We start from the raw sequence: 25,379 nt of genomic DNA on the forward strand, positions 1-25,379 counted from the left end.
TGTGCATCTTTGGCAGCACTGAAGGTTATTCACTCTGGGTCTTGAGGAAAGCTTTGCACTCCTCCGAGCCCTCACCTGGGGGAGGAAGGTAATCCATGAACATCGGCCAATGCCTCTGCACCCATCAGTGCAATCGCATAACAGCCAGGACATCAGAAACATTGCTTATAACTATTTTAAAAACTCACTGCAGCAAACGACATGGTAATACGGAGATGTTGCCACGGGCCCGACTTACCGTTATGTGGTTGTAGATGAGCTGGGACCACCCGAAGAGGTCAGCGAGTCTGTAAAATGCGGCCAGTTTGCATCGAAGCAACTTCTCCCCTTTCTCGTAAGCAATGGAATCGGATCCCCTCAGATCGTTCACAGGGGTGACCATGCCAAGACCTGAATACACGGATACACAGAAATAGGATGAGAGTCACAATTATTCAGAATTTTACACAGTGAAAAGCAACAAAAAGGTAACAAAAGGACAAATGGCAAATACACCTGCTTCCAGATACATGTTGGCATATCATGTGCATCACTGAATTCAGATTACAAACATGCAAACCCTAAATACATGCACCGAGAGGCAAGCCTAGTGATAGGCTATATAGATAGCAAATCCTGAACACAGTATTGGAGGGATACAAACAAAGAGGATGCACTCCCACTTAAAAATAAATAAAGCAGAGTTAAACCTCCCACTTTCCCAATTAATGGGAAAGTGGGTTAACATTAAATTTCCATTTCAACGTATCAAAACGTTCAACTAAAAGAACATCCGCACTCTTTAGATTAATCTTTTCATTTGCGATAGTGAACTCGATGTTTAGATTGGTCTGTAGTCACGAAAGGAAGAACTTTACAGAATGAAAACAGGACCCAAATTAACAATTTAATCAGGAGCAACAAGATGCCATACTATAGAAACATGGAGAAAAAAAAATTGACTGGCCACCCAAGTCAAAAGATTACTCTGATACATAACTATCAGCTAGCCGAGAGATTTTGTACTGAGACCAATTCTTGATTTGAGCCGGTGGTTTCCGGTACTCAATGTCCGCACTTAATTGTCAGCAGCAGCATTGAATTGTCAACCCCGGAAGTATCATAGCCTTCCACATGGTGGCACTGTTTTTGGAGATGAGAACAACAGTTGTATTATTAGTTGAATATACATTTAAAAGGAATAATACATGCAAGTCCAAGCCGTTCTTATAGCTTTGGAGGCCTGGAATAGTCGGAATCGTCACACCTGTAGGAGTGTGATGGTTAACAGTTGTGGGGTACTGGCTATGGCTGCATTGGCGGGGGGAATGGGTGGTTCAAGCTGCAGTGGCCTCCTGATGAGGGCAAGGACACATTTGTTTCCCTCACAAATTAAACACTGAATGAGACCGACTGATTGATGAGGAAACTCGCAACAAGCACTAGTAATACACAGGAGGCTTTATCAGGCAAAGTAAGGGAACTATGTGAGAAATATGGACAATGTTGTTGGTAGGACGGATTGATTTCACTCCGGGGGAGCTAATTGCTGCACCTTTTTTGTACTGGGCACTGGTAGCACCCACTGTCACACAAAGGACAGTTGAGAAGCAGAGGTGATGTCCAGGCAACCATAGTATACTACTGAGAGAGCAGATTCAATACTTGACCATGGTTGAAATGAAAATAACAGCATAATCATGTCCATCACACTGCTCGGGTATAATGTGGATACATTGCGTGATAGGGCAACTCGGACATAGCCGCATGTTTCATACATTGAGGACAAGATTACTGATTCTTCTTCCATCATTGATAAGCAAGCTGTATTAACGTATTTATTTTACTTTTTCAGATCTACTCTGCAGGGACCACTGACAGAAGAACACTTTATAAAGAACAAGCATATGCAATGCAATAGGTCTCGCATTATGAAAGTTTGAGCTATTGGTCTTGTAAATGACAATTTGTTTATTTATGTGTTGGTTTTGAAAATAGCTAAATTAATAGCTTTGTCATTTACAATGCCAATAGTTATAACTTTCGCAAATGTGACACCTATAGCATTTGTAATGCAACATGTTTTGTATTTACGTGACTTAGATGTATTGATATTACAAATAACAATGGCTTTTAATTTTTTTTAATAATTAATACTTAAATAAAAGTGATTGTAATTTATAATGGCAATAGCTTAAACATTTGTAAATAACTTTTGTGAAGATTATGTTCAGTGTATTTTATTGTGATGAAAATCCAAGAACAGAAGTGAAATATTAACATCTTTTTGTGACATTTGTAATAAAGCTTGAAACATTGAGAGAACATATTTGAACCAGTTGTTGTTGAATTGTTGCACAGATTGATGCTGTGATGGCGCGGAGTGATGCTGTGGTGGTGCTGAGTGATGCTGTGGTGGTGCTGAGTGATGCTGTGGTGGTGCTGAGTGATGCTGTGGTGGTGCTGAGTGATGCTGTGGTGGTGCTGAGTGATGCTGTGGTGGTGCTGAGTGATGCTGTGGTGGTGCTGAGTGATGCTGTGGTGGTGCTGAGTGATGCTGTGGTGGTGCTGAGTGATGCTGTGGTGGTGCTGAGTGATGCTGTGGTGGTGCTGAGTGATGCTGTGGTGGTGCTGAGTGATGCTGTGGTGGTGCTGAGTGATGCTGTGGTGGTGCTGAGTGATGCTGTGGTGGTGCTGAGTGATGCTGTGGTGGTGCTGAGTGATGCTGTGGTGGTGCTGAGTGATGCTGTGGTGGTGCTGAGTGATGCTGTGGTGGTGCTGAGTGATGCTGTGGTGGTGCTGAGTGATGCTGTGGTGGTGCTGAGTGATGCTGTGGTGGTGCTGAGTGATGCTGTGGTGGTGCTGAGTGATGCTGTGGTGGTGCTGAGTGATGCTGTGGTGGTGCTGAGTGATGCTGTGGTGGTGCTGAGTGATGCTGTGGTGGTGCTGAGTGATGCTGTGGTGGTGCTGAGTGATGCTGTGGTGGTGCTGAGTGATGCTGTGGTGGTGCTGAGTGATGCTGGGGTGGTGCTGAGTGATGCTGGGGTGGTGCTGAGTGATGCTGGGGTGGTGCTGAGTGATGCTGGGGTTGCGCTGAGTGATGCTGGGGTTGCGCTGAGTGATGCTGGGGTTGCGCTGAGTGATGCCGGGGTTGCGCTGAGTGATGCCGTGGTGGTGCTGAGTGATGCCGTGGTGGTGCTGAGTGATGCTGTGGTGGTGCTGAGTGATGCTGTGGTGGTGCTGAGTGATGCTGTGGTGGTGCTGAGTGATGCTGTGGTGGTGCTGAGTGATGCTGTGGTGGTGCTGAGTGATGCTGTGGTGGTGCTGAGTGATGCTGTGGTGGTGCTGAGTGATGCTGTGGTGGTGCTGCAGAGTGATGCTGTGGTGGTGCCGAGTGATGCTGTGGTGGTGCTGTGGTGGTGCCGAGTGATGCTGGGGTGGCGCCGAGTGATGCTGGGGTGGCGCCGAGTGATGCTGGGGTGGCGCTGAGTGATGCTGGGGTGGCGCTGAGTGATGCTGGGGTGGCGCTGAGTGATGCTGGGGTGGCGCTGAGTGATGCTGTGGTGGTGCTGAGTGGTGGTGCTGAGTGGTGGTGCTGAGTGGTGGTGCTGAGTGGTGGTGCTGAGTGGTGGTGCTGAGTGGTGGTGCTGAGTGGTGGTGCTGAGTGGTGGTGCTGAGTGGTGGTGCTGAGTGGTGGTGCTGGGGTGGTGCTGAATGGTGCTGAATAGTTAATAGCACCCAGTATGTAATGCTGAGATTAGTTCAGCCAATCCTAATGCTTGGAATGCGTGCACTAACTGCTGTTATTTGCCTTCATTCTATTTTCAATGATCGTGTCGTGTGCCGCTATTATCAGTCCTAACCTATGTTCCATGTTTGGAATTGCCCTATCCCCCACTCCAGGGATTCGAGCAAAAGGAACATTGTTTGCATCAGTTATGTATGAGTATTTTACCGGAAAGCCTTTCGGGAGTGTTTCTATCGAATCCTTTTCTGTAGCGCTGACAGCCTGTAATATTTCGCTGTCTATTTTTGTTTTTGACCGTGTGATGGCAGCTACGGAAGCTGTTTGCACAGCTGCCTTCGCGGCCTCATCAGCCAATGAATTCCCTGCAACATGAACGCCATCACGTTGATGACTCAGTGTATGTATCACGTGAGTCTTTGGTAGTTCTTTTTGTAAAAGAACTACTTGTTCCCAGAGCATTTTATGCTTGATTGTGCCACCTTTTGCATCCTTGAAACCATTCTGAAGCCAGATCTGCAAGTATTCATTGTAAGATTGAACGCAATAATACGAATCGCACACTATGAGTGTGGGGAATTCTCGATCTGTATTTTCAAGCGCCATCTTGAACGCTAGTAGTTCAGCTCGCTGAGCTGTACAATCTCCTAAAGATTGTGTTTTAGTGACGGCTGGTTTAAATTTCCCCTCGTGCCAGCGACCTTTAACGATCGCGCACGCAGCACTGTATGCTTGTTTACCCCCTACTGCAGGTTGTGCTGATCCGTCTGTATATATTATACAGCCGTAATGTTCTAGAGGCAGAATTTCGGTCGGCGGAGGACATTCGAATTCATATTGGAGAAATTCTTGTGTTTTTAAGTTAGGATCAAATTCGTAGGCACGTCTGTTGCAGCAAGAGAATTAGCCCATTGTATCCATCTCGGATGGAGCGCTTTAGTATTCGGAATGCTTGCTTTTGTTACAGCCTCTAGGGCTGGTATCGGTGTCACGATTATTATTCGTTTACCTTGTGCCAGGGCTCGTTCTTTTGCTATAGCTGTCTGTGTTGCAGTTAGAATTTTTTCCGTTGGGCTAAATTTCATTTCAGCCTTAGTGTACAAGTGTGATTTGAATGCAATTGGTACCTTTTCTCCCTCATTAGAGGTCAGGTATGTGAATCCGCATCTTCCTGGGATGACTCGAATCACAAGATTGCGTGTGTTGTCACGTGTTTCTAATTTTGTTTTAATTAACATGTCTGTTTGTAAGGATCTCAGAATTTCTGTGTGTATTTGAGTCCAATTGGTTCTTTTAAAATCTGGTTTTATCAGATCATAAAGGGGTTTGACCCTTTCTGCGTAATTTGCAATGTATGTTCTTCCGAAATTTAGGAAGCCTAGAATTGACTGTAGGTTTTTTAGTGTTCTAGGTGCTTGGAGTACGGCACATTTCTCTAGGAAATTGTCAGCCAGGCTTTTGCCTTCACTTGATAATTCATATCCTAAGAACAGGACTGTCAGATGGGCAATTCTGGATTTTTTAAAGTTGAATTTGTAGCCCTCTGCTGCGAACCCAAGTATTATGGTGTTCACTCTTTTCAAGTGAGTATCCAAGTCATCATCTGTTAAATAAATGTCATCGACATAAGATAATGCTTCGTCGTCATATGTTTGTAGTAATTCGGTTACTCTCGCTGAGAATACTCCCGGGCTGTTCTTGTACCCCTGGGCTAACCGACAGAATTGTTTTTGAGTGCCATTTATTGAGAACGCAGACAAATATCTGCTCTCTGGTGCTATGTTTTGACAAAAGAATCCATTAGAGATGTCTAATGTTGTTTTGTATTTTTTGCGCACTATGTTATTCATTAGTGCAGCACTATGCGAGTTTTGCACTGCAAAAGTTTTGCAACATGAGTTAAGGTGTCGGTAATCCAAAACTAGACGGTATGAATTGTCTGGTTTGGAGACCGGAAACAAAGGGTTGTTCATTTGTGAGGTGCAAGTTTCAATCACCCCCTGGTATTCTAGCTGATCTAGGATTTCTTTTACCTGTTTTTTAGCTTCTTGCTTAATTGGGTACTGCCTCGGTGCAGTAGGTTGTGATTTTAACTGGATTTTGTGAGGAGGAGAGTCCTCATCCCATCCTACGTGATTTTTATATAAAGCAGGAGCTTGAGCTACTGCCCACTTTCTAGCAAGTGTGTATTTTTTATGAATTGGGATATGATTTGAGAAGGCAGGCATAATTATTTCTTCGCCATGAGGGCACTCCCTGACAAACTCTGGTGGCCAGTCTTTTTCAGCTAGAAGGATGTCATAGCCCTTGGAGAGATTATCCCAAAATAGTCCCCTTATTTTTCTAGTCTTATCCCCTTCTATACGTAAAGTTATTTCATATATTTTGTGAGGTTTGCTAACTCTGGTGTTTGCAGTTTCCACTTGAAGATATTCATTCGTGTCCACTGTCTCCAGATGATTCATAAGGACTTTGCGAGCTATGCTCACTTCTGCTGCGCTGTCTAGCATTGTCTGAGCCCATTCTCCGTTTTTCAGTTGTGTCCTCAGTATTCTCGGCATTGTTAACTATTTTAATGCTGGCTACCTTCTTTTTTGGAAATTGTAATTTCTTTTTTAGCTGAGCAGGTTCCATGTCTTTGGACTTGGCGTGCTCTTCTCTTTGTTCTGATCGTCCTCTTCTTTCCGATTTCTGCGAGGAAGTCTGAAAAGATTGAGAGGGACGTGTATCAATGTCTTGATATCTAGGAGGCTTTTTTATATTATCCCTATTTCTAAGGTTATATCTTTTCCCAGAGGGGTCACTTTGGGGTGACCTGTGTCTTTGGTTCGGAGATTTTTCTCTTCGCCTAGGAGACCTTCCTCTGGACTGGAATTTCTTTTCTTTAGGATTGGATTGTTTGTTTCCATCCCAGCTCTTTTTCTGTGATGTTCAATTATTATTAAAAAATATTTTTTCAGGACTTTCAATCAGTTGTGGTTTTACTGGTATTCCACCTAAACTATCTCTACCTAGTTCCTCATAGGACTTTTCTATGATTCTGGCAATTTCAGCTGGTTGGTCTGCTATATCTGTCTCTTTTAACCTCTGGCGGATCGCCACGTTTGCTGCTTCTCCCTTTATGTTGCCTAATAATATAGCCGAGACCTGCTTGAAGTCTTTCAGTAATTTCATACCAAGAGTTAAAGCGGGTTCTGGACCGTATTCGTCTTGAATTTGTTTTAGCACATCTGGTATTACCGAAATGGATGGAACACCGTGCGTTTTTGTGTAAATGGAAGCAAAGACTGTACCCCAAGTGTCACAGTCCTCAATGTGTGGTGCGATTCCCATTGGAAGACAGATAGTCAGAATCCTGTGTTTTTCTAACGGGGTGGTGTCTGGAAACACCGCCTCTATTTGGGTGATTTTCTGTGCTAACCAGAATGGTATTTGTTCCCGTTTAGCCGGTACTTTACCTAGGCAGGACTGTATGTTCTGTGGTGTAATTTTATTTGTGTTCCCCTGGTGAGGGGTCAGCTGTGGAATTTTAATTGCTGGTTGTATTGTTGAAGTCCGCATCACATATTGGACTAATTGTCTATGTACTTTTATTAACTGTTTTAGTTGTATTAAAAGATCTGCTGCAGACATTCTTTCGATGTCTGGATGTGGTGTGTATCCGGCTAGGACCGGCCACGTTGCTCCTGGTCTACCTAAAGGACCGAGCCTGGTGATGTGATTATTATGTTTTAGGGCGCCATCAAATAAGAGCAGGTGCTCTTGAAATTTGAGTGGTACTTCCACCTCCTCGAAAGGAGTGTACATTTCAGGAGGTTCCTCTATTTTGTAATAGTGGAAGTACTTTGTTACAGCATTTGCTGCTGGAAAATTTATCCATGAATAGTATACCTCTGTCTGCCGATATTCGTGTGCCTCAATTACGAATATGACTGTGCCACCTCTAGGTGTCAGTCCGTTTTCTATAAGCTTTAAGGTTATAGATTTCCTTTTGATGACCGGGATGAGTATTATATCCTGGTCTGCTTCTTGTAGCGCAGTATCAGCTGCTGCTATTTCAGCTGCTAATCTAACTGCCTCTCTTTCATCATCACTGTCTACCATTTTACCGGCAGGAAGCTTATTTCTTTTGTTTGCAGATCAGGTTTCTTATGGAAACAAAGATTAGATGCACAATATTTTGGAACAGTGTATCCTTCAACGTTGACTAAACCAAGAACCATACATAGGAGTTCCCTCCTGCGAGGTCTGGCGGATATGACCTTTCACCCACTCCAGACGTCTTTGGAGTATTATGGGAAAAAGGGGTCTGAGTGAGAAAGCACGACTGAGTTACTCTAAATGTCTTACGTTAGTTTTATCGCCCTTCCAAACGCGTTGGGCGCCATGTAGTGTAGTTCCTATTATCCCAATAGGCTCTGCGCATTGGAATAATACCTTCAATAGTATAGGCCTAGACCAGACGTTAACTAGGTCTACTACTGTCGATATTAGACTTAAAGTTTTGGGTTTGCCAGCTAGCTCAGAGTTCACTAGAAACTTTCTCGAATAGGCAAGGAGGAGTTGAACCTCCCTGGATAGACAAGAATGGATTTAGTTTCTGACAACCATAGAACATGACAACTTTGCTCTCCCCGAATCAAGAGTGTATCTCTAGAGTCGTGTGAACAAAAGGCAATTTATTTTACTCAGTCAGTACGTGCATTCTTAGTCTCATCAGATTGTAGAGAAAAGGAAGAGACGGGCGTGTTCAATAAAAGATGTTATTTATTGATCAGTCTCTTTTCTCGTACAAGAGAAATGGATCGATATTATTGCAATACTTATAGTTAAGTAAAGTGCATACATTAAAAGCAGAAGTATAAAATAATACTGTAAAAACATTGATATGGTTTCTAAGCCATATGAAGGTTTGTACTCAACTGGTGTTTCTAGCTACGCCTACCCCATGTACCTGACCTAAGCCTAATACGTGGGCGGGAATAGAAAGTTACAGTTTAAGTTAAGTTTGTTTTGCCAAGTGACTGACTAAAGAATTCTCTGTGAGGGGTTATTCAGTTCTGTACCTGGAATTTAGGATGGATGAGGGATGGTATCTCTCGTCTCTGGTCTCGATATTCCAGGCTGCCTGCGAGGGCTACCCGGAAGCGCCGGAGCTGGATTTCTCGGCAGGAGAAATAGGCAGCTGCTCGTTCTCAGCGCGTCAAGAAGGCGGGGCTGCGCCAGCGGGGTCTGCTCTGCTCTTCGGCAAGTCTGGCTGCTCCGATCTCGTCACCACCGTGTGTGTTTGCATAGGGCAATATCGGTAATATTTATACCTTTAAGGTGCCGAGATTGACGTAAGGATGGACATAGATACGTCAATAAGGATGTCATACGACTTGGTCGTTAGCACATTCTTTTGCTGAAGTTCTCGAAGAAATCAAAACAATGGCCGCAGGGTTTTTCCCAGGTTGACATAGGTTTGATTTGTTTTGAGAACTCCGTATGCCTTATCAGGGGCTGGAGGAATATCGCTTGTCTAATTAGATGGCAAGCGTTATGACCTAATCAGATAACACGTTCCTGTGCCATAGTGTGGCTTTATCAGATAACGGTTCCTGCATCATGGGGGTTTTCTGCCTCATGGGCTGGCTGCTAGTTAACTTGTTAACCAGAATAGGGTCAGGAATAGGGGGATCGATACAGAACCTATAGGAATACATCACAAGGCCCATGAATCAGAGCATTGCAGACGGTATGTTTCTGTCTGTATTGGATGGCATGGGAGGTGGGTGTGTTATTACCCACCTGCTGTTGGGAATGAAGAGCCATTCATTGCCTCTGCCCTCATAATGGAAGCTGGGCAATTAGGAACAGTTAAACGTCTTTGGAAAGGGTGTTAGTGACTGTTAATGGCCCTGAGCAGAAAAGTTGAGCTTGGAGACCAAAGCGTCTTGGATGATGTGCCTAGAGTCTGTGTGTCATGTGTTACTTGCGCTATGTAAATAAGATAACATACCCTGACACGTCATGCAGACTGAACTCGTCAATATCTGATTCAGGGGCGCAGGTATAAATGTCTGCGCTGACCCGCGCCGAAACCCCGCGTTGTTTTCCGACCGCTCCCGCCGTGCAATCTGCCGTCCCGCGCCCTTCCGAGCGAGCACACGTTTTAATGAGATTGTTTTCAGCCCCTTCAATGTCTCGCCGATGGGTTTTGTTTGCCGTGTAGCGCCGATACAGGTGCAACATTGCAGCGTGCATGTGAACGCGTTGGCACATGTGCGGAAATAGCACACGAGGCCAGAACACATATTACCTCCGAGCTGCCAGCCCAGATTGTGGGTCAGCCGCGCTCCCTGCGCTTGCTAATGCCTCATTGTCTTTTAGTACACGGTGCGAAATAATGCTAATTTATGCAGATATTTCATATGCATGGAAAATAATGAGAAACACCTGCAGAATTTTCTTCCTTCCTGAGTTCGACAACTAATTATATTTTTTAAGTAATGGCAACCGCTGAACACAATTATCCGAATCACGTTAAGTAGTGGAATAAATTTAAGGTGCTGCTGGAAATTTCAGAACTCACCGCCGCAGCCCGGCTTCAACAGGAAGCCAGGCAACCTTTGTTGGAACGGGGGCGGGGCCGGACAAAAACAGGAAGCAGGCGCTCCTGTGCCCGCCGGAGGATTTCCGTGTTAGCTAGCGGGGCCCCCGTGCTCGTGGAGAGCCCTGCGGCCCCCGCCTGTTAACCGGAATGACCCGCTGGCTGCCGAGGGACACGCAAGAAGAACCTGGTGAGTGGGGTGTGAGGGGGATGTGTGCGCGCGTGTGTTTGTGTGTGTGCGCACGTGTGTGTATGCGTGTGTATGTATGTGTGTGTGTGTGTTAAAATAGCACGATGACTGGTTGGTGGTGGGGGCGTGGGGGGCGGTGGTGTGTAGGCGAGTGTCTGTCTACCCGTTTGTCTGTTTGTCAAAGCAAGCGAAACAGCGCGCAAGCAGCCAGGAGCAAAAGCGCGCTCACGAGGAGAAATCTGTGACAGCAGAGGCTCGTGGCCGAACGCTGTCTCAGATTCCCCCGAAAGTAACAGCTATAGGTACTGAGCTAGACAGCGCATGCTACGCATGCGCAGCTCTACCCTCGACCTAAAAAGTGTATACATAGTTTAATGAAATAGAACATATTCAGAAAGCAACAGTACAAGAGGTAGAAAGCTGTAGGGGTAAGGTTCAGATATGTTTTCAGGATTCTACAGAACACGGCCCGGCAATACGCTTTCTCGACCTGACGCCCTAGCACCAAGTGCTTTGTCAATGTGCCAACAAGAGACAAAGTCAATTCGGCCTCAACCATCCATTAACTCACTGACCAGTCCTAGAGAGAGAGAGGAAGAGAGAGAGGAAGAGAGAGAGGAAGAGAGAGAGGAAGAGAGAGAGGAAGAGAGAGAGGAAGAGAGAGAGGAAGAGAGAGAGGAAGAGAGAGAGGAAGAGAGAGAGGAAGAGAGAGAGGAAGAGAGAGAGGAAGAGAGAGAGGAAGAGAGAGAGGAAGAGAGAGAGGAAGAGAGGGAGAGGGAGAGGGAGAGGGAGAGGGAGAGGGAGAGGGAGAGGGAGAGGGAGGGGTTTTAGGTAAGGGTCAATTATTTAAAGCATCACAGGGATACTTAACGGAATCCAAACACTCGATCATATTAGTATGGCGCAACCAAGAGCACTTGAAAACAAATATATTTTAAAGATTGTAAAAAAATTAAAATGCTATCCAAGTGCCACAATATGTACAGTAACCAATATTAAGACAAAGATAATAGTAGCTGCAACGTTTACGAGTAACATGAACAGCAGTAAACATTGCAAAATAATGTGTGCTCAACTTTATAGAAACCCCATTCTCAGATCTTTGGCTCACTAAGCAAAACGGAGCACCAAAAGAAAAGCCTAATTTGAGTTTCAAAAATGGTTCACACTTCCATACCTGCTTTGAACAATGACGTTACTGTTCAATATGATAGCATAGGCTGCCATTCTAGTCTGCGCTGGAAGGCAGGCTGATAAGCTCCCTGTTAGCCTTCAGCAAAAGTAGGAGAAGCGATTCTGAATTGCTGTCTCGTCTCAGTCTTTTGGCATGAAATTGCTCTCTCACTCTTCACAATAAGTTCCTAACTTATCCAACACTACCTGGTGTTAGACCCAGCGGTTTCCGGCTGGCTGGGACGCATGGACGCCCGTCAGAATCCACCATTCTAGATAGAATGAGTACGAAACACTTGTCCGATAACCTGTGCTCACCCATAGGTAGCTTGGCATCGAGCAGTCAGGCTTATCCTCAGGGCCCAAAGTGTAAAGTGTTGGCACAACAACACCTCTGCTCTGCAACACACTGCATATGCTATAAAAAGACTCCACACTGTATGTATAAAATATTGGTCTTTGTATTACACATGCACTGAAATCAAAATGAGAGATATCTTGAACATACACTTGACAATTCTATGCAATGGTCGAAATTTCCCATTGAAATCAAAATCAGATAAACATTGTATATACACTTTACAATTATATGCAATTATCAAACTTTCCAATTAGCAGCAGAACTGCAACAACATATATGCCCTAGCCACAGGTATTCATCCAACATGACATTCCCCAATATCTCGTATTCCCAACAGTTGCAATGGTCAAGCAATCACAATGGTCAAGCAATCACAGGTCTTTGACTTCGCCTCATGACCCAGTCCCTCAACTACACCAGCCAATGATACACGTGGCCCATGTTGGAGCCATGCTGATTAGATTGACGGAACTACCTAACACAGAAAGAAACGGTTACTTAGCTTTGTCTATACAGATTAGACTTCCAGGCACCCATCGGCCCCTGCACAAGTGCAGAATATCTATCCCCCGCTCCGTAGACAAAGGTTTGTGATCCAGGAAGCTGGCACGCTTGCAAGTCTGGAGAAATGTTTCCACTCAGGCAAGTGGTGAGCTGCCGTATCTCCTAACAGCCAGCTGCAAGTGCCCACACAGCACAACAAATCCCCTCGGGCCCCTCATTATGTTATCCACAACAAAGTACCTTGTGGCGTGGGTCCAAGGAGAGGGAGCCAGAGACCTCCGACCAGGCTGCAATGTCAGGCACTGTTGCCCTCCCAATCTGGAGGTCAAAGACAATCTCACCTCCCACCTCAGGTCCCCCAACACCCCTCGGAAACCACACGATCGGAGTTTAAGCTAGCACAGGTCCCCTGGTTGCAAGCATCGGTCTCTCAGACCTTACAAGCTTCCTCTGCACTCCTCACGTCCTGGCACGACAGGTGAGCTGCCGATCTTTACGAGCACACTCCTCTGCATAGTGTGATGATGGTGTACGTCAGTACAGCCTTTGTCACAACCAACAATCTCTTCCACCCACTTCTACCATACCCTGAGCAGTCCTTACAAACTTGTGGAAAAGGGCAGATCCTTTGTTTCCCTGGGATCTCATGGACAGTTGGAGAGTACTTAGAGACCCGGGCAATGACAATTAGCACTTAGTTGCAGGCCAGCAACGTCCAGGCAGAATCCACCAAGTGATAGTCCCCTTTCTTGAGCACGACGAGCTCCAAGCCAATACAAGTCTGTGTTGATGTAGTATCTACAGTGTGGCTAACCAAACTCTAATCTCTGAATATTACAGAAACAAATGCAGTATTCAAGGTGCACAGAAATTTGCTTTAGCTGGAGAGGAGATGATTGAAGATCACAGTTTTAAGAATTGTTTTCAGTTGTCCCAAAACATGAGCAGTTATGCTGGAAGAATGATGGTATATGGTTGATATTCTTCTTTTACCTCTCCAGCAAGAGTGATAGAACAATGAGTGAACCAATAGTTTTCTTTTAATATAGCTACCATTACTTCTGATTAAGTGGAGAGATATGTTGGGTTGGTGGGTGCTTTTTATGGTCAAATAATACTTCTCTTACGTTACTAAGACAAATGCTGACATGTTCAAGAGCACTGCTAAGGTATTGTGGCCATATTCAGAATGTATCTTGCTGGGTGACCTCCCCGCATATAGGATATGCATCTAGTCTTTTCGATGTTGCATCTGTAAGTTCACTAGCCCTGAAGGGTCAGCTGTGATTAGCAGACAGATAACTTGCATCCATGTTCAAGCGAAGGCTAGTTAGCAGCAGCCGGTGTTAGCCTTCCTACCTGCTCTTTACAGATAACAGGTTGGGGTACAGACTGCCTTTGAAACTAAAATAAGATAAGGAATTATTGCTATTTTGTCAACATGAATGAGGGCTCTGTAGAGAGTTGTGCTACACTTTAGAAAGCTTTAAAAGGTAAAGATATGGGGCAAGCTCATGTGTGTTTCTTTTGATGTCAGAATACATGTGCCACCAATGGTGAACTAATCTGTAGAAGGAGATTAAGTAATTAGAGGTTAATCCAGATTTGAACATAGATATTTAAACGTGTGGCTCAGAAGATGACCCATTAATACATTTCTAAAGAACAAAGCTTCATTCATTTATACGCCCTGACCCATTTTAGCAAACAGACTATATTGTTTTACAAGACCTTTCTCCCTGGGGCCTTCAGAACAAACTAATAGCCTTCAACCCAATCTTTGTATCCAACATGATAGTTAACAGCTCAGTCCATTAGCCATTAGTCCAAGAAGATCAATAATCGCACGGAAACGTTTCAGGAAGATGTGTTTGGCAATGTTGCTTATTGCAAATCTATTCACAAAGCACTATATTCATTCGCACATGTGCAAACGGCTCTCTAGTTTTTAATGCAGCCATTAGAAAAATAGCCAAACACGCAGAAATACTCTCCTAGTGAACCGAATATATTATGTTATGTGTGATTTCCTTAATTGAGACAATTTTAAATTTGAGATGGTTAGTGTAGTTTTTAGAAGACTCTCACAGATCATACTATCCTTGAAGAAATCTCAAGTCTGCTAACATGAATCTTTGAAAGCCTCAATTTTGACAGAATTTTGCATTTGGAAACATGCTATAGATTTTGCAAAGTGGTTATCAATGCTATTGCCAGTTGGGGAATTAAATCAAAAGATCTTTAAGATTCCTGGTCAAATACAGCTGCATCCAATATGTACTGCAAGAAAAAATTAAATACTCACAGTTGTGTATGGAAGAGGTGTGGCGCAGAGGCCAGAGTAGCTGACTCCGGAGCACGGTTCGATCCCTGGCACCAGCGGTAGCTCAGCATCATGTGAACTTGGGCAATAGCACACTTAATCTACCGGACCACCCACAGTGCCTTGAAACCTTAAGGGGCCATATGTTCAAGATATATATATAGTAGTACTAGTCTGTTATGGTCTGTGTCGAGTCTCCTTTATTGAATAGTAATTTAAAGCATTTGTCTTTGTCATCCTTTTACTCTACGAGTACCAAACTCGGATTGCATAATTAATTATTCAGTAATCACTGCTGAGGCTGAAGCAGCATTTGTGTCTGGATGAAGCAGTGTGAGTGTCTGCTGGCATTTCTTCAGTTGGGGAAACTCAAAACCATCTTTAGAAAATGGGATTTTCAGTTCATCAATTCTGATTTTAGATTTTTTCTATTCACATAAATTGTTTCATGTTATCATAATGCATGCACATGTGTTTTTACAAAGGAGAGCTACATTTTTAAAGATGTGTGGTATTTAAGGCAGAATGTTCGCTTTGGTTGCACTTATTTAAGTCCATACTTAGATGCCAACTCAGCCAATGAGTTTGTGTGAGCTTTCTTTAAGGACTGTATCGGTAGCCAAAAGGAATTGATAGAGTAGGTGGATAAAATGATTGAGGAAGCAGAGCTTCAAGGTTTACAAATTAACTTAGTTACGGGGTAGGTGTTTAACATCCCTATGGATTTAATTTGACATTAGATGGGCACTAGAAAACATGCGTACTGGCAAGACTCCAAGTGCCTGGTGAATTTTGTAAGCAGTTGTTGATTTATTAGCCTTAAACCTCTTTTTGCTGTTATACAATGAGGCCTTACTGAGGTAGACTAGACCACAATGGTTTTGCTCCAACTTATTGGGAAGGGTTCATTAAACTGTGCGCCTTTCAGATTTTTAAGATTAGTGTGGATAACAAAATACTGAACAAGATCCTTATTGAGTAGGTTTTTCTCTGAGAAATAATATAGGGTTCACGATGATCCAACAGGATGTAATCCCCAGTGAAATGTTTCCTAATATCATACAAATGATTCTGCTCATGGAGAAGTTTAAACTTAACCCAACTAAGCACAAATTGCTCATCCCTAGCCCTCCTTCGCTGCAGTCTAGGAAATCCTAGCCTTGGAGTGCTGCGCACTGTGTGGCTGCCTACTCGAAGGTGAAATTTTAACTACAAATAAGAAAAAACTATTTCAGCGAACCAAACTTAAGCTGTGGCATCAGATGCTCCTTGTCCCCGATTTTAGAACCCCTGGTCATATTACCAAGGGTTAGTTACTCAGAGGTTGTGGTCAGAATTCTGAGGAAGTGACACGTTACTATACAATATTCTGGTATATAGTCCGGACTCTACAGTGACCTTTCACTAAATGTTGGAACCAACAAATGCATGCATGATCTGGTCAAACTTTGTTCTATGTCAATTAGAGGGAGCCTGTTGAGCTATTCTGTGTAAGCATTCCTTGTTGTGTTACTCTCTTTTGCTATAGAGAAATATAGGTCTGTTAATGTTTGGAGGAGGTTTTCACCAGGAACGCACACCCCCACTGACACCAAGTTAGAGGAAGTGAGTGTTAAAAGTTGCTACGCCCGATGTCAGTGATTGTCACAAGAATTGTGGACAAAATAATCTTGATTCCTCTGGTTTGAATTTTTTAAAGAATGTGTTTCTATTGGGATCCCTGCAATAACTCTAACCAACTGAATGGGCTGTTACTAAATTTATTGGGGGGTAGATAATCTGCTATTATCAACTTAAAACACAGGAATGTTATTGCATGAACATGCACTGGTCTTACAAAAGCTGGCACAATGTCTCGATTATTTTAACAATATCTACTAACAAATGAGGCGTTCCGAAAGTAAAAAATTAGTGAACGTAATGATTGCTGTCCTTAGGAGGCCAGAGTAAGTCGAGACACCCCTAAGAGTTATACAAGGCTTGCCAGTCCTTCAATGTACACAGTACAAAAGATCGGAAAGCAGTAAAGGATGATTTGTAAATACTTTTAGAAGACAGTCAATGGCAGAGAATTAAATTGACCATAAATGTACAGGGCACGTCTCTACCTCTGCAAATTATGCACAAAATTAAATGGGTCTGTGCTGAGAAGTAGGTCTATATGCATGGGGGAGATAGGTGGCCCCCTTCAGCCCATTGGAGTTAAGGTGGAGGACATCCTGTAGGAAATACTGGCCAGTTCTTGGAACCTATGTTTTGTTTGTCAGCGATATTATAGATTAATATATGCAGTCAGTTGACAGCCCAGTTTCTTGCCCTATGTATTGTTTTGACCTAACACTAAATTGACATTGGTTGGAAAGCCAGAAACGACTCAGATGATGAATTATGAATAGCAGAAATTATTGTTTCTGCCCAGGGACAACAAGACGTATATGAATAATGCAATTTAGGGCGGTAAAATAAAAATATAATTCAGAAAACTTCGACATACTTGAGTTGGTCTCAGATGTACTTTCCACTCCAGAATGTTGCAATAATTGTTAAAGGATTGCCAGTTTCTTCTGCGGTTTATCCTTCTCGTTTGAAGTAAAAAACCTAACACGTCAAACATGCAGGCCTGTTTCAATGCTTTAACTTAAGTGATTTATACTTCAAGGTGGCAAGCCAATGAAGCCTCGAGACAGGTCAAGACAGATGTCTTGCTCTGGTTCAGCCTGAGGTCCTTTAGAGTTCTTTTGTTTTTTCCCTTCACAGCAGTGCAGCATTTTCTTTTATTCTCTCATTTTACCATTAGGAGTTCGGATGGTTGGAGATTTGAGAGAAGATATGGGTTGAGTTAAAGGTGCCAGAAGCTCAGCACCTCTGCCCCTTCTTTCTAATCGAGAATGTGCACAATAGCATATGAATATGGCAGTGCAGAGATACAAAACAGGCAAAGCCAAGTGAAGAAAATACACTTCTCAGAGAATCTGCTGGGGGTGCCACTCGACTAATTAATGAGGGGACGAGTTGATCAGGAAAGGGCTGCCGTGTTTAGGTCGAGCTCGATGGTGCACAAGTAGGGGACATGCAGTGATGCAACGCTGGCTTTTGAAGTGTACTGTGTCATCCTGGGAAAATCACTATATTCTAATTTTTAACAAAACCGGAACCCTTTAGAAACAAAGGTAAACCAAAGTTTAAAAGCAATTCTACTATACGCCTTACATTTCCTCAATAAGCATTACATTTTATGATAGAGGTACAGTTGGAGATGTGAATTGATATCTAATAGACCAATTGACAGCTATAACATTTATGTAATAAGAAACAAAATATTTAGTTGGGTGTGTTCTTAATGAACAAGTTACTAAATCAGTAACACTTTTTCTGATGGATACTCTACCCGCAGATTCCGAACTTTCCGAAATTCTCCAGGATCGTGAATGGATCTAGAAATTTTATTGTAACTGATCCTGTTCACCAGCAGATCCAGACATCAAACTCCACAACGACCTTGCTCGACTTCCTGACGTGACAGCACAAAGCTCTATATAGGTTCATCACCGCAGTGAAATCACATAAGTTACGAGACTAGGGAAGGGAACGCTGCCCGTTAAAACGAGATTGCTGAGCGGTTTCGGTGACGCGGCTTAAGGGACAAAGCCCGGCGGAGCCGGTGCATACAAGCGCCAAGGGAACGCTGCCCGAGAAACGTGACTGCGGAGCAGTTTTGGCTATACAGTTCAAACAGCAAAATATAAAAGGAGCCGGTTCATACAGGCACCAGCTCATCATTTTGTGCTGGAGCACATTCAGCATCGCCTGATTTGATATCCACCAAAGTCACTTCTTACAGCCCAACGTTGTTGATCAAACTGATTTGGCAACTTCAGAATAAGGGTGTTTGGTCCGGATGAGAACCCCATGAACAAGGGGGTTTGAAACGCGTAGACCCTGGTGTTATTTTGTTGCCAAACATTTGTCTTTTTATATTGGTCTTGGTTGTAATGTGCCCATATAATGAAAACATTTCATCTAATGTACATTTTTGTGAATATTGTATCGAGTGCATACTGAATTAGGAGGTCAACTGTAGTTTTGTTTGGCAGGAGCGGTGCATTATAGGTGGTGTATGTGTATAACATGGAGCCCCAAGGATGACTAGTGTGTATGGTGTTTGTGGAGAGTGAATGGGTTTGTATGGAAGTGTTTGATTGAAGGTGGATTGATTTTTCTTGAGGTTTTTTACTATTCACAATTTAGTTTTAGGTCTATCACATGTATTTAAGTGATCCCTTTGAGATAGAAAAAAGTCCTAAATAATATGTGGTATTGAAATAAAAGCTATTTATGAGCTTATGGTTGCATTGCTTTATGGTTCTTGAGCATCTTTTCAAAAAGATTTAAATTGTTAATCAGTACTGGCGTTCATGGTCTGAGAGCGGACATCTTCTGAGCTTGTCCATCTAGTTGTTCAGTGAGCCTGCCAAATGATTGATGTTGGGGGCGATACCTTGAAGCTCCAGCTATTTACAGAAATGCAATGCTTCCTGCACAGGATCTATAACCACAAACTGCACTGGTTCTTGCTGCATCAGATGTGATTTGTGTTATCCATCTTTTCTGTTTAGCGCATAAGTAACTAGGCGAGCGCTGCTTAATGCTAGGAAGCGGTGCATACCTTTTATCTCCTTTTAGTATTTTGTTACAGTGTTTCCAATTTATGGAAACATTTCCACTTCATAGTTTTCGGCTTATCTAATCTTTGTGGTATTCTTTATGAGGGTCATAAGGCAAGCGCACGCCATTATTTGAAGCGCAGCCTACCTGATAGCGCTGTGGTGTGACGCTCGCTGTTTGTCCGAAACACGATCCGCTTGATCCATCTGCTGCACTCCCATTTGAAGCGAAGGCTGAAATGACAAGGACCGGCCTCCACTGTCCCAGCAGCATCCTCGTAGCTGTAAGCGGCACTGTCATGTCGGACCGAAGAGGAGTGCACAGGGCAACAGCCCTGAGATATTGTGCAGCACCATTTTGACTCTGGCCTAGAGCAGTACGCTTGTAAGGTGCTCAGGTTACCCATAGGGATCACAGTGACGCGTCAAAGCTGACAGTTGATGTTACAGTCTCCCCTCCGTAGCAATCAGCTGTCAATTGATAGGCACTAAGGCATAGATGCATCAAGGTAAAATCCGCTCGCAAAGGGGCAGATTCTCAGAATCTGCCTCTTTGCGACCGGTATTTTTGCATTTGGGATGCATCATCCCAAATGCAAAAATCGCAAATTAAGAAATCGCAAAATTGTGATTACTTGCATTTAAGGAATCTCAAATTGCGATTCCTTAAATGCAATGCATTAAAGTTTAAAAAATAGCGGTTTCGCTAATAGGGATCGCAAATTACCATGAAGTTGAACTTCATGGTAATTTGCAAAATCTTTGAAAAATGCACTAAAGTGCATTTTTCAAAGTTTCATGTTGTGCACACACATGCCCTAAGGGCAACATATGTGCACAGATCAATTTCAGGGGTGCAACATGGTGTCCTTTGGACACCCCTGCACCCTTGAAATTGCATTCTCAGTTTGCGATTCGCTAATTGCGATTTGCAAATTGAGAATGTCTTCCCATTCATTCCTATTGGCCTCTAGGCCCATAGGAATGAATGGGGAGGTATTCCTTAATTGCGACTCGCAATTTGCGAGTCGCAATTAAGGAATTTTAAGACATCGCTATTTTTTTAGTGATTTCTTCATGCATTGCATTTTGCTATTCCTTAATAGCGAATTGTTATTTTTCGCTATTAAGCAATAGCAAAAAGGGTTCTTGATGCATCTGGGGGTAAGTTTGAAGGATTATTGTCAAATGTGGGTAATCTTATTTGAAGGCAGATGGAAATGTTAAAAGCTTACAAGCATATACTTTATTTACTTAATAAGATACTGATTTTATGAACCAATATAATCGCTGAAAGGGGCAATGCCCTATAAAAAGATGGGAGCTCCAAGTTCCTTGATGAGTCTGGGAGGTCGAAGCACTTCATGAAGATCAAGAGGTCTAAGCACCTCACAGAGAATGGGTGTTCAATACACAAAAAAGAAGAGTAGCCTAAGCAGCACAGCACTCTGAGATATCCCAAGCGGGATTATGGTCCCTGATGTGGGAGAGAAGAGCCTCTTAATGGGAGCCCAACTGACGAATATGTCCTAGATTTAGATCAAGGGGACCTTGATGAGGATGACCTTTTTATGGATACAGAGTCCCCCCTCTACCTCGAAAGATAAAATAAATTATTCATTAGGAGGAGAAATGTTCTCCCTGGATAATATCAGTGTGGTGTGGAATGGTGGCCACAGGATCATGTTGCCAAGGTTATAAAACGTTGGATCTGTAATCTACTTGGCAAGGGGACACGAAATGTAATGAGAGCTAAATGCTTATTCAGGACATTGTAAGCCTTATTCGTAGTCTTCAACCGGAACTGATCATGTTCCTTTACAAACTGGGTCGGGACTGGAGTCCGTGAAATCATGCCAGGATCGACACCCCAATGTAGCCCCTGGCAAGAATTAGTGATATGGTGGAGGAGGCACATGCTAATGGCCTCCTCTAGATAGACCTCCTCAAGGGGTGGAGTCAAAGAGCCATGGTCTTTCTAGAGAACGCTAATGCTGCCTTGAATTCATAAAGGGGTCTTTTATGTGGGGAAGACATGATTAAGAAATTAAGTAACTATGTAGCAATATTTACAGCCCTTGATAAGGCGCAAAGTCATATGCGCAGGGTATTCAATACAAGTGTTTTAAAAGGGCCGGCAGAGGGGGACTTTCGGTCGGCCGTGGTTCACTTCAATTTTAGACAACCAAGAATTTTGGAAGTGGCTACCAAACCACAGGGTTCTAGACCACCTCCTCCTAAGACGTGCCCACAAGGAAAGAGGAAATAGATCTAGAGGACAAGGCTCTTCCAGTTACCACAGTGAGTACTGCGACTTCACTTTCTTCTCTGAGAAAGGTTTGACTCTTTTCCCACGTCTGGGAGACTATAACACAGGATTCTTGGGTTTTGGAAACAGTCTATGGGTTCAAGATAGAATTTTGGAAAGGGCCATTGAAGTAGTTGCCCCAAGAGAACTTTCCTTTTCTTGCTGCACAGAAGGAAATAGTAAAAGAGGAGTTAAAAAACTGGTCACAAAAAGGAGCAATCCTGCACGTACCTCTAGGGAACAATGTTTTTGTGAGTACCTTATTCTTGGTGGAAAAGAAAGACAAAGGATGGAGACCTGTGATCAATTTAACCTTCAGACACATGTTAGGCAAGGATTGGTAAGTGAAACTAGATCTGAAGGACGCCTATTTCACAATTTATAAGGCCAAAGAATATCAAGCTTGTCTTCCGATCACCTGGCAAGGTAGTCTATATCAATTCCAAGAACTCCATTGGTCTTTCCTCAGCCCTGTGATGTTTTACCAAGGTAATGAGAGTTATAGCTTTCCATCTCAGGGAGAGAATATTTGGACTACATACTTATTTTGTCACAATGCCGACAGCAGATTTTGAGGGACTTACATATGGTAATGTCCCTATAGGAAGATTTGGGATTTTTGATCAACAGGGAAAAGCCAGATGCCTAGAGTTGTTGGGTTTCACTGTCGATATGGGGAAAGTAATGTTGCTTTACCCTTAAAGAAGAATGTCAAGATTCAAAAAGTCAGGGAGCTTGGACGCCTGGAATGGCAGGGCAATATCCTCGAGTTGGATGCCAGTTTGACAGGCTGGGGTGCACGCTTAGGGGTTCAAGATACTGGTGGCTTGTGGTCACACAGAGAAAATGCAAAATATAAATTAGCTAGAGTTAACAGCAGGTCTTTATGCCCTTATGAGTTTCAGACATTGTTTACAAGGGAGGGCAGTTTTCCTAAAGAAGGACAATGTTTCTGGGTTTCACTGTCGAAACGGTGAAAGTAATGTTGCTTTCACCCTTAAAGATTGAAGTACTTCGATACAGAATCATGGTTCTCTCCAAAAAGTCTAGAGCCAACAATTGGACTGTCTATGAAGGAAGCATGCATATTCCCAGAAAATCTTGTGGGGCACATGATGTCCGGGTAGAACACCAAATAACACCGGCCCACTCCACTGTGTCCAGGATTTACCTTAAGTAACATTTTGCAGCGTCCTGTTCATCCTGGACCATCTGAATTAATCTGTAAAGGGTGGCTGGCAAAATCTTGCTGTTCATATCCCAAAATTCATGCATGTAATGCCCTAATAGGTACATAGCGCTCAGGGATCTGAAGATGAAGACAGCAGAAGACGTCCTTCTTCTGTAACACATCAATACATTCAATTTTATGTCTCGCCGAGTGGTAGTCAATGAGTTGGAGCTCACCTTCCTAGTAGAAGCTGGAACTACAAAGTTCCTAAGAGTATGTTGCAGAGTTAAAAGCTGGATCTCCAGTGGTCAGCATATGAGGTCTCGGTACTGGGAAAAATACTAGGGGAGTTGTACATGGCATGGCCCAATTCGCCATTAAGGTTTCCGTCAAGGTCTTGTTAAACTACATCAAGGGCTCTGAAGAAGCAGGTCAAGACCACAACATTTCTAAGTAATTTTGCCTCAGTTAGGCTCTAGTGTAAAGAGGCGGAAGGTCTAACACTTTAATGCTTTGCAGACTCCTAGTGCAAAAGACGCACACTGTTCAGTGTGGGCCCTAGTGGGGAGTACAACTCCATGTCCTGGCAGTGTCTAGACCACTGGCATTCTGTAGATTTAAATATACACCAGCACCAGCTTAATTGGGGTTGGGGAGGAGGAGTGGTTCAAAGTGTTAGCATCCTCATCATCGTGCGGAAAATTTTGGATCCCTTGAATGGTGACCGAATCAAATCAGAGCAAGCGATCTGGCTTCTGATAATACTGGAGTTAAGAGAGAGTGGAGATTATCCAACGTTGGGAATAGACCTTAGTATTTTTATAGTGGGATATAGGTATGATGTGGGCTATTGACAATTCCAGATCAGAAATGAACATCAGTCAGATACGGTACGGGAGCTGCAGAAGTCGGTAGAAGTTGGAACCGATTAGGCCTCTGGCACAGAAGTGGTGGTATTGGCCCAAATCGGTCAGTCTAAGCTGTGTTTAGGCCAGACGGCTGGAGTCTGACTAGAAGACACTTCCGCTCATAAGGTGCTCCAGGGGCAGTCTCTGTTGTCTTGAAAAGTTGCAGAAGACCTTCCTAAACTCTCTATTTTCTGTGTGGTCGACAACAGCCCCCGGAATTCAGAGCATGCAGGGACCAGCCCTGAAACATGCTCAGAGTTGTGCAATAACAAAAGGGGGTGGTAATGGGCGGAGCATCTGAACCAATCAAACACTCACACCCTGTCAAAAGATCTGGGTTTAATCCATCACCGTTCTTTAGCCCACTCTGCCACCCCAGTTCAGACATGGCTATATGCAAATCAGTCTGACCCTGTGCCTCATGGGAACAGTCCAGCCCGAACTGCCAAGCCATGCCTTCCCTGGACCGGAAACAAGCTTCCGAGGACCGGTTTCTGGCATTGCAGCCGTCTTCAGACCGGCTTGCTTGAATCCAGTGGCAAAGTGAGCAAGGGACTCACGTCTGAGCATACCCTCCTACACTTATGGCGGCCAAAAGCGGTACAAAAGGGGGTGGTAATGGACGGAGCATCTGAACCAATCAAATACTCATACCCAGTCAAAAGATCTGGGTTTAATCCATCACCGTTCTTTAGCCCACTCTGCCACCCCAGTTCAGACATGGCCATATGCAAATCAGTCTGACCCTGGGCCTCATGGGAACAGTCCAGCCTGAACTGCCAAGCCATGTCTTCCCTGGACCGGAAACAAGCATCCTGGGACCAGTTGGTCCACAGATGGGCTACAACCACCGCCATCACTTAGGTGCTCATGGCCCACTGTGAACCGCAGTTAACACCAAGTGTCTGTAGGACATGTATATAAAAATAAGAATCCTTCAGGCCCACTGCTACATTTCAGTCTCCAGGGCCCAACACAAACAGGACCTAGACAAAAAAAAGTGAGCATTTGGGTTTTTTGCTTCAGGAAGGCATTGAGGGGGGTGCATAAGAATAACAGGGCACTACAAAGTGGTGATAATAACAACCACAACCTACTTCAGATGTTAGCACCCTCTCAATGGCTCCTTTGGTTAAAAGAGCCTCCTACACAGCCTAATGTAACAGGGAGAGATGGTCCTCCATCAGCCGCTCTAAAAGAGATGGCATCCTGACCAAGTGGGGGTCTGTCACCAACATTTGCCCGTGGCAGGCACCACAAAGCTTGGAACCCGCAGGTTTTGTTTTTTCGAGGACATCCCTACAGCACATTGAGAGCAAAGCTAGAAAAGGTGTCGACAAACGTTAAAAATGTTAAGTGAAACAATTTGACTGAGGTAGCTCTATGGATCCGTGCTGATGGCACGGGAAAGAAGGAACTGACGTTAGCATGCTGGAGTGGTGCATATATAGGTAGCATGCA

The 25,379-nt window shown here is 43.8% G+C and overlaps 1 protein-coding gene across 12 annotated transcripts in view; it reads right to left on the reverse strand.

The window, feature by feature from the left end:
- Positions 1-25,379, reverse strand: part of ADD1 (adducin 1) — a 634,474-nt gene that overhangs the window by 299,299 nt on the left and 309,796 nt on the right. For all 12 annotated transcript variants that reach the window (XM_078678558.1, XM_078678561.1, XM_078678553.1 and 9 more), the window contains one exon: positions 239-390. In XM_078678558.1, coding sequence (XP_078534684.1) covers positions 239-390 — 152 coding nt within the window. The remainder of the gene's footprint in view (positions 1-238; positions 391-25,379) is intronic.

This window comes from Lissotriton helveticus, chromosome 2_2 (genome assembly GCF_964261635.1).
Source record: "Lissotriton helveticus chromosome 2_2, aLisHel1.1, whole genome shotgun sequence".
Taxonomy (NCBI): domain Eukaryota; kingdom Metazoa; phylum Chordata; class Amphibia; order Caudata; family Salamandridae; genus Lissotriton; species Lissotriton helveticus.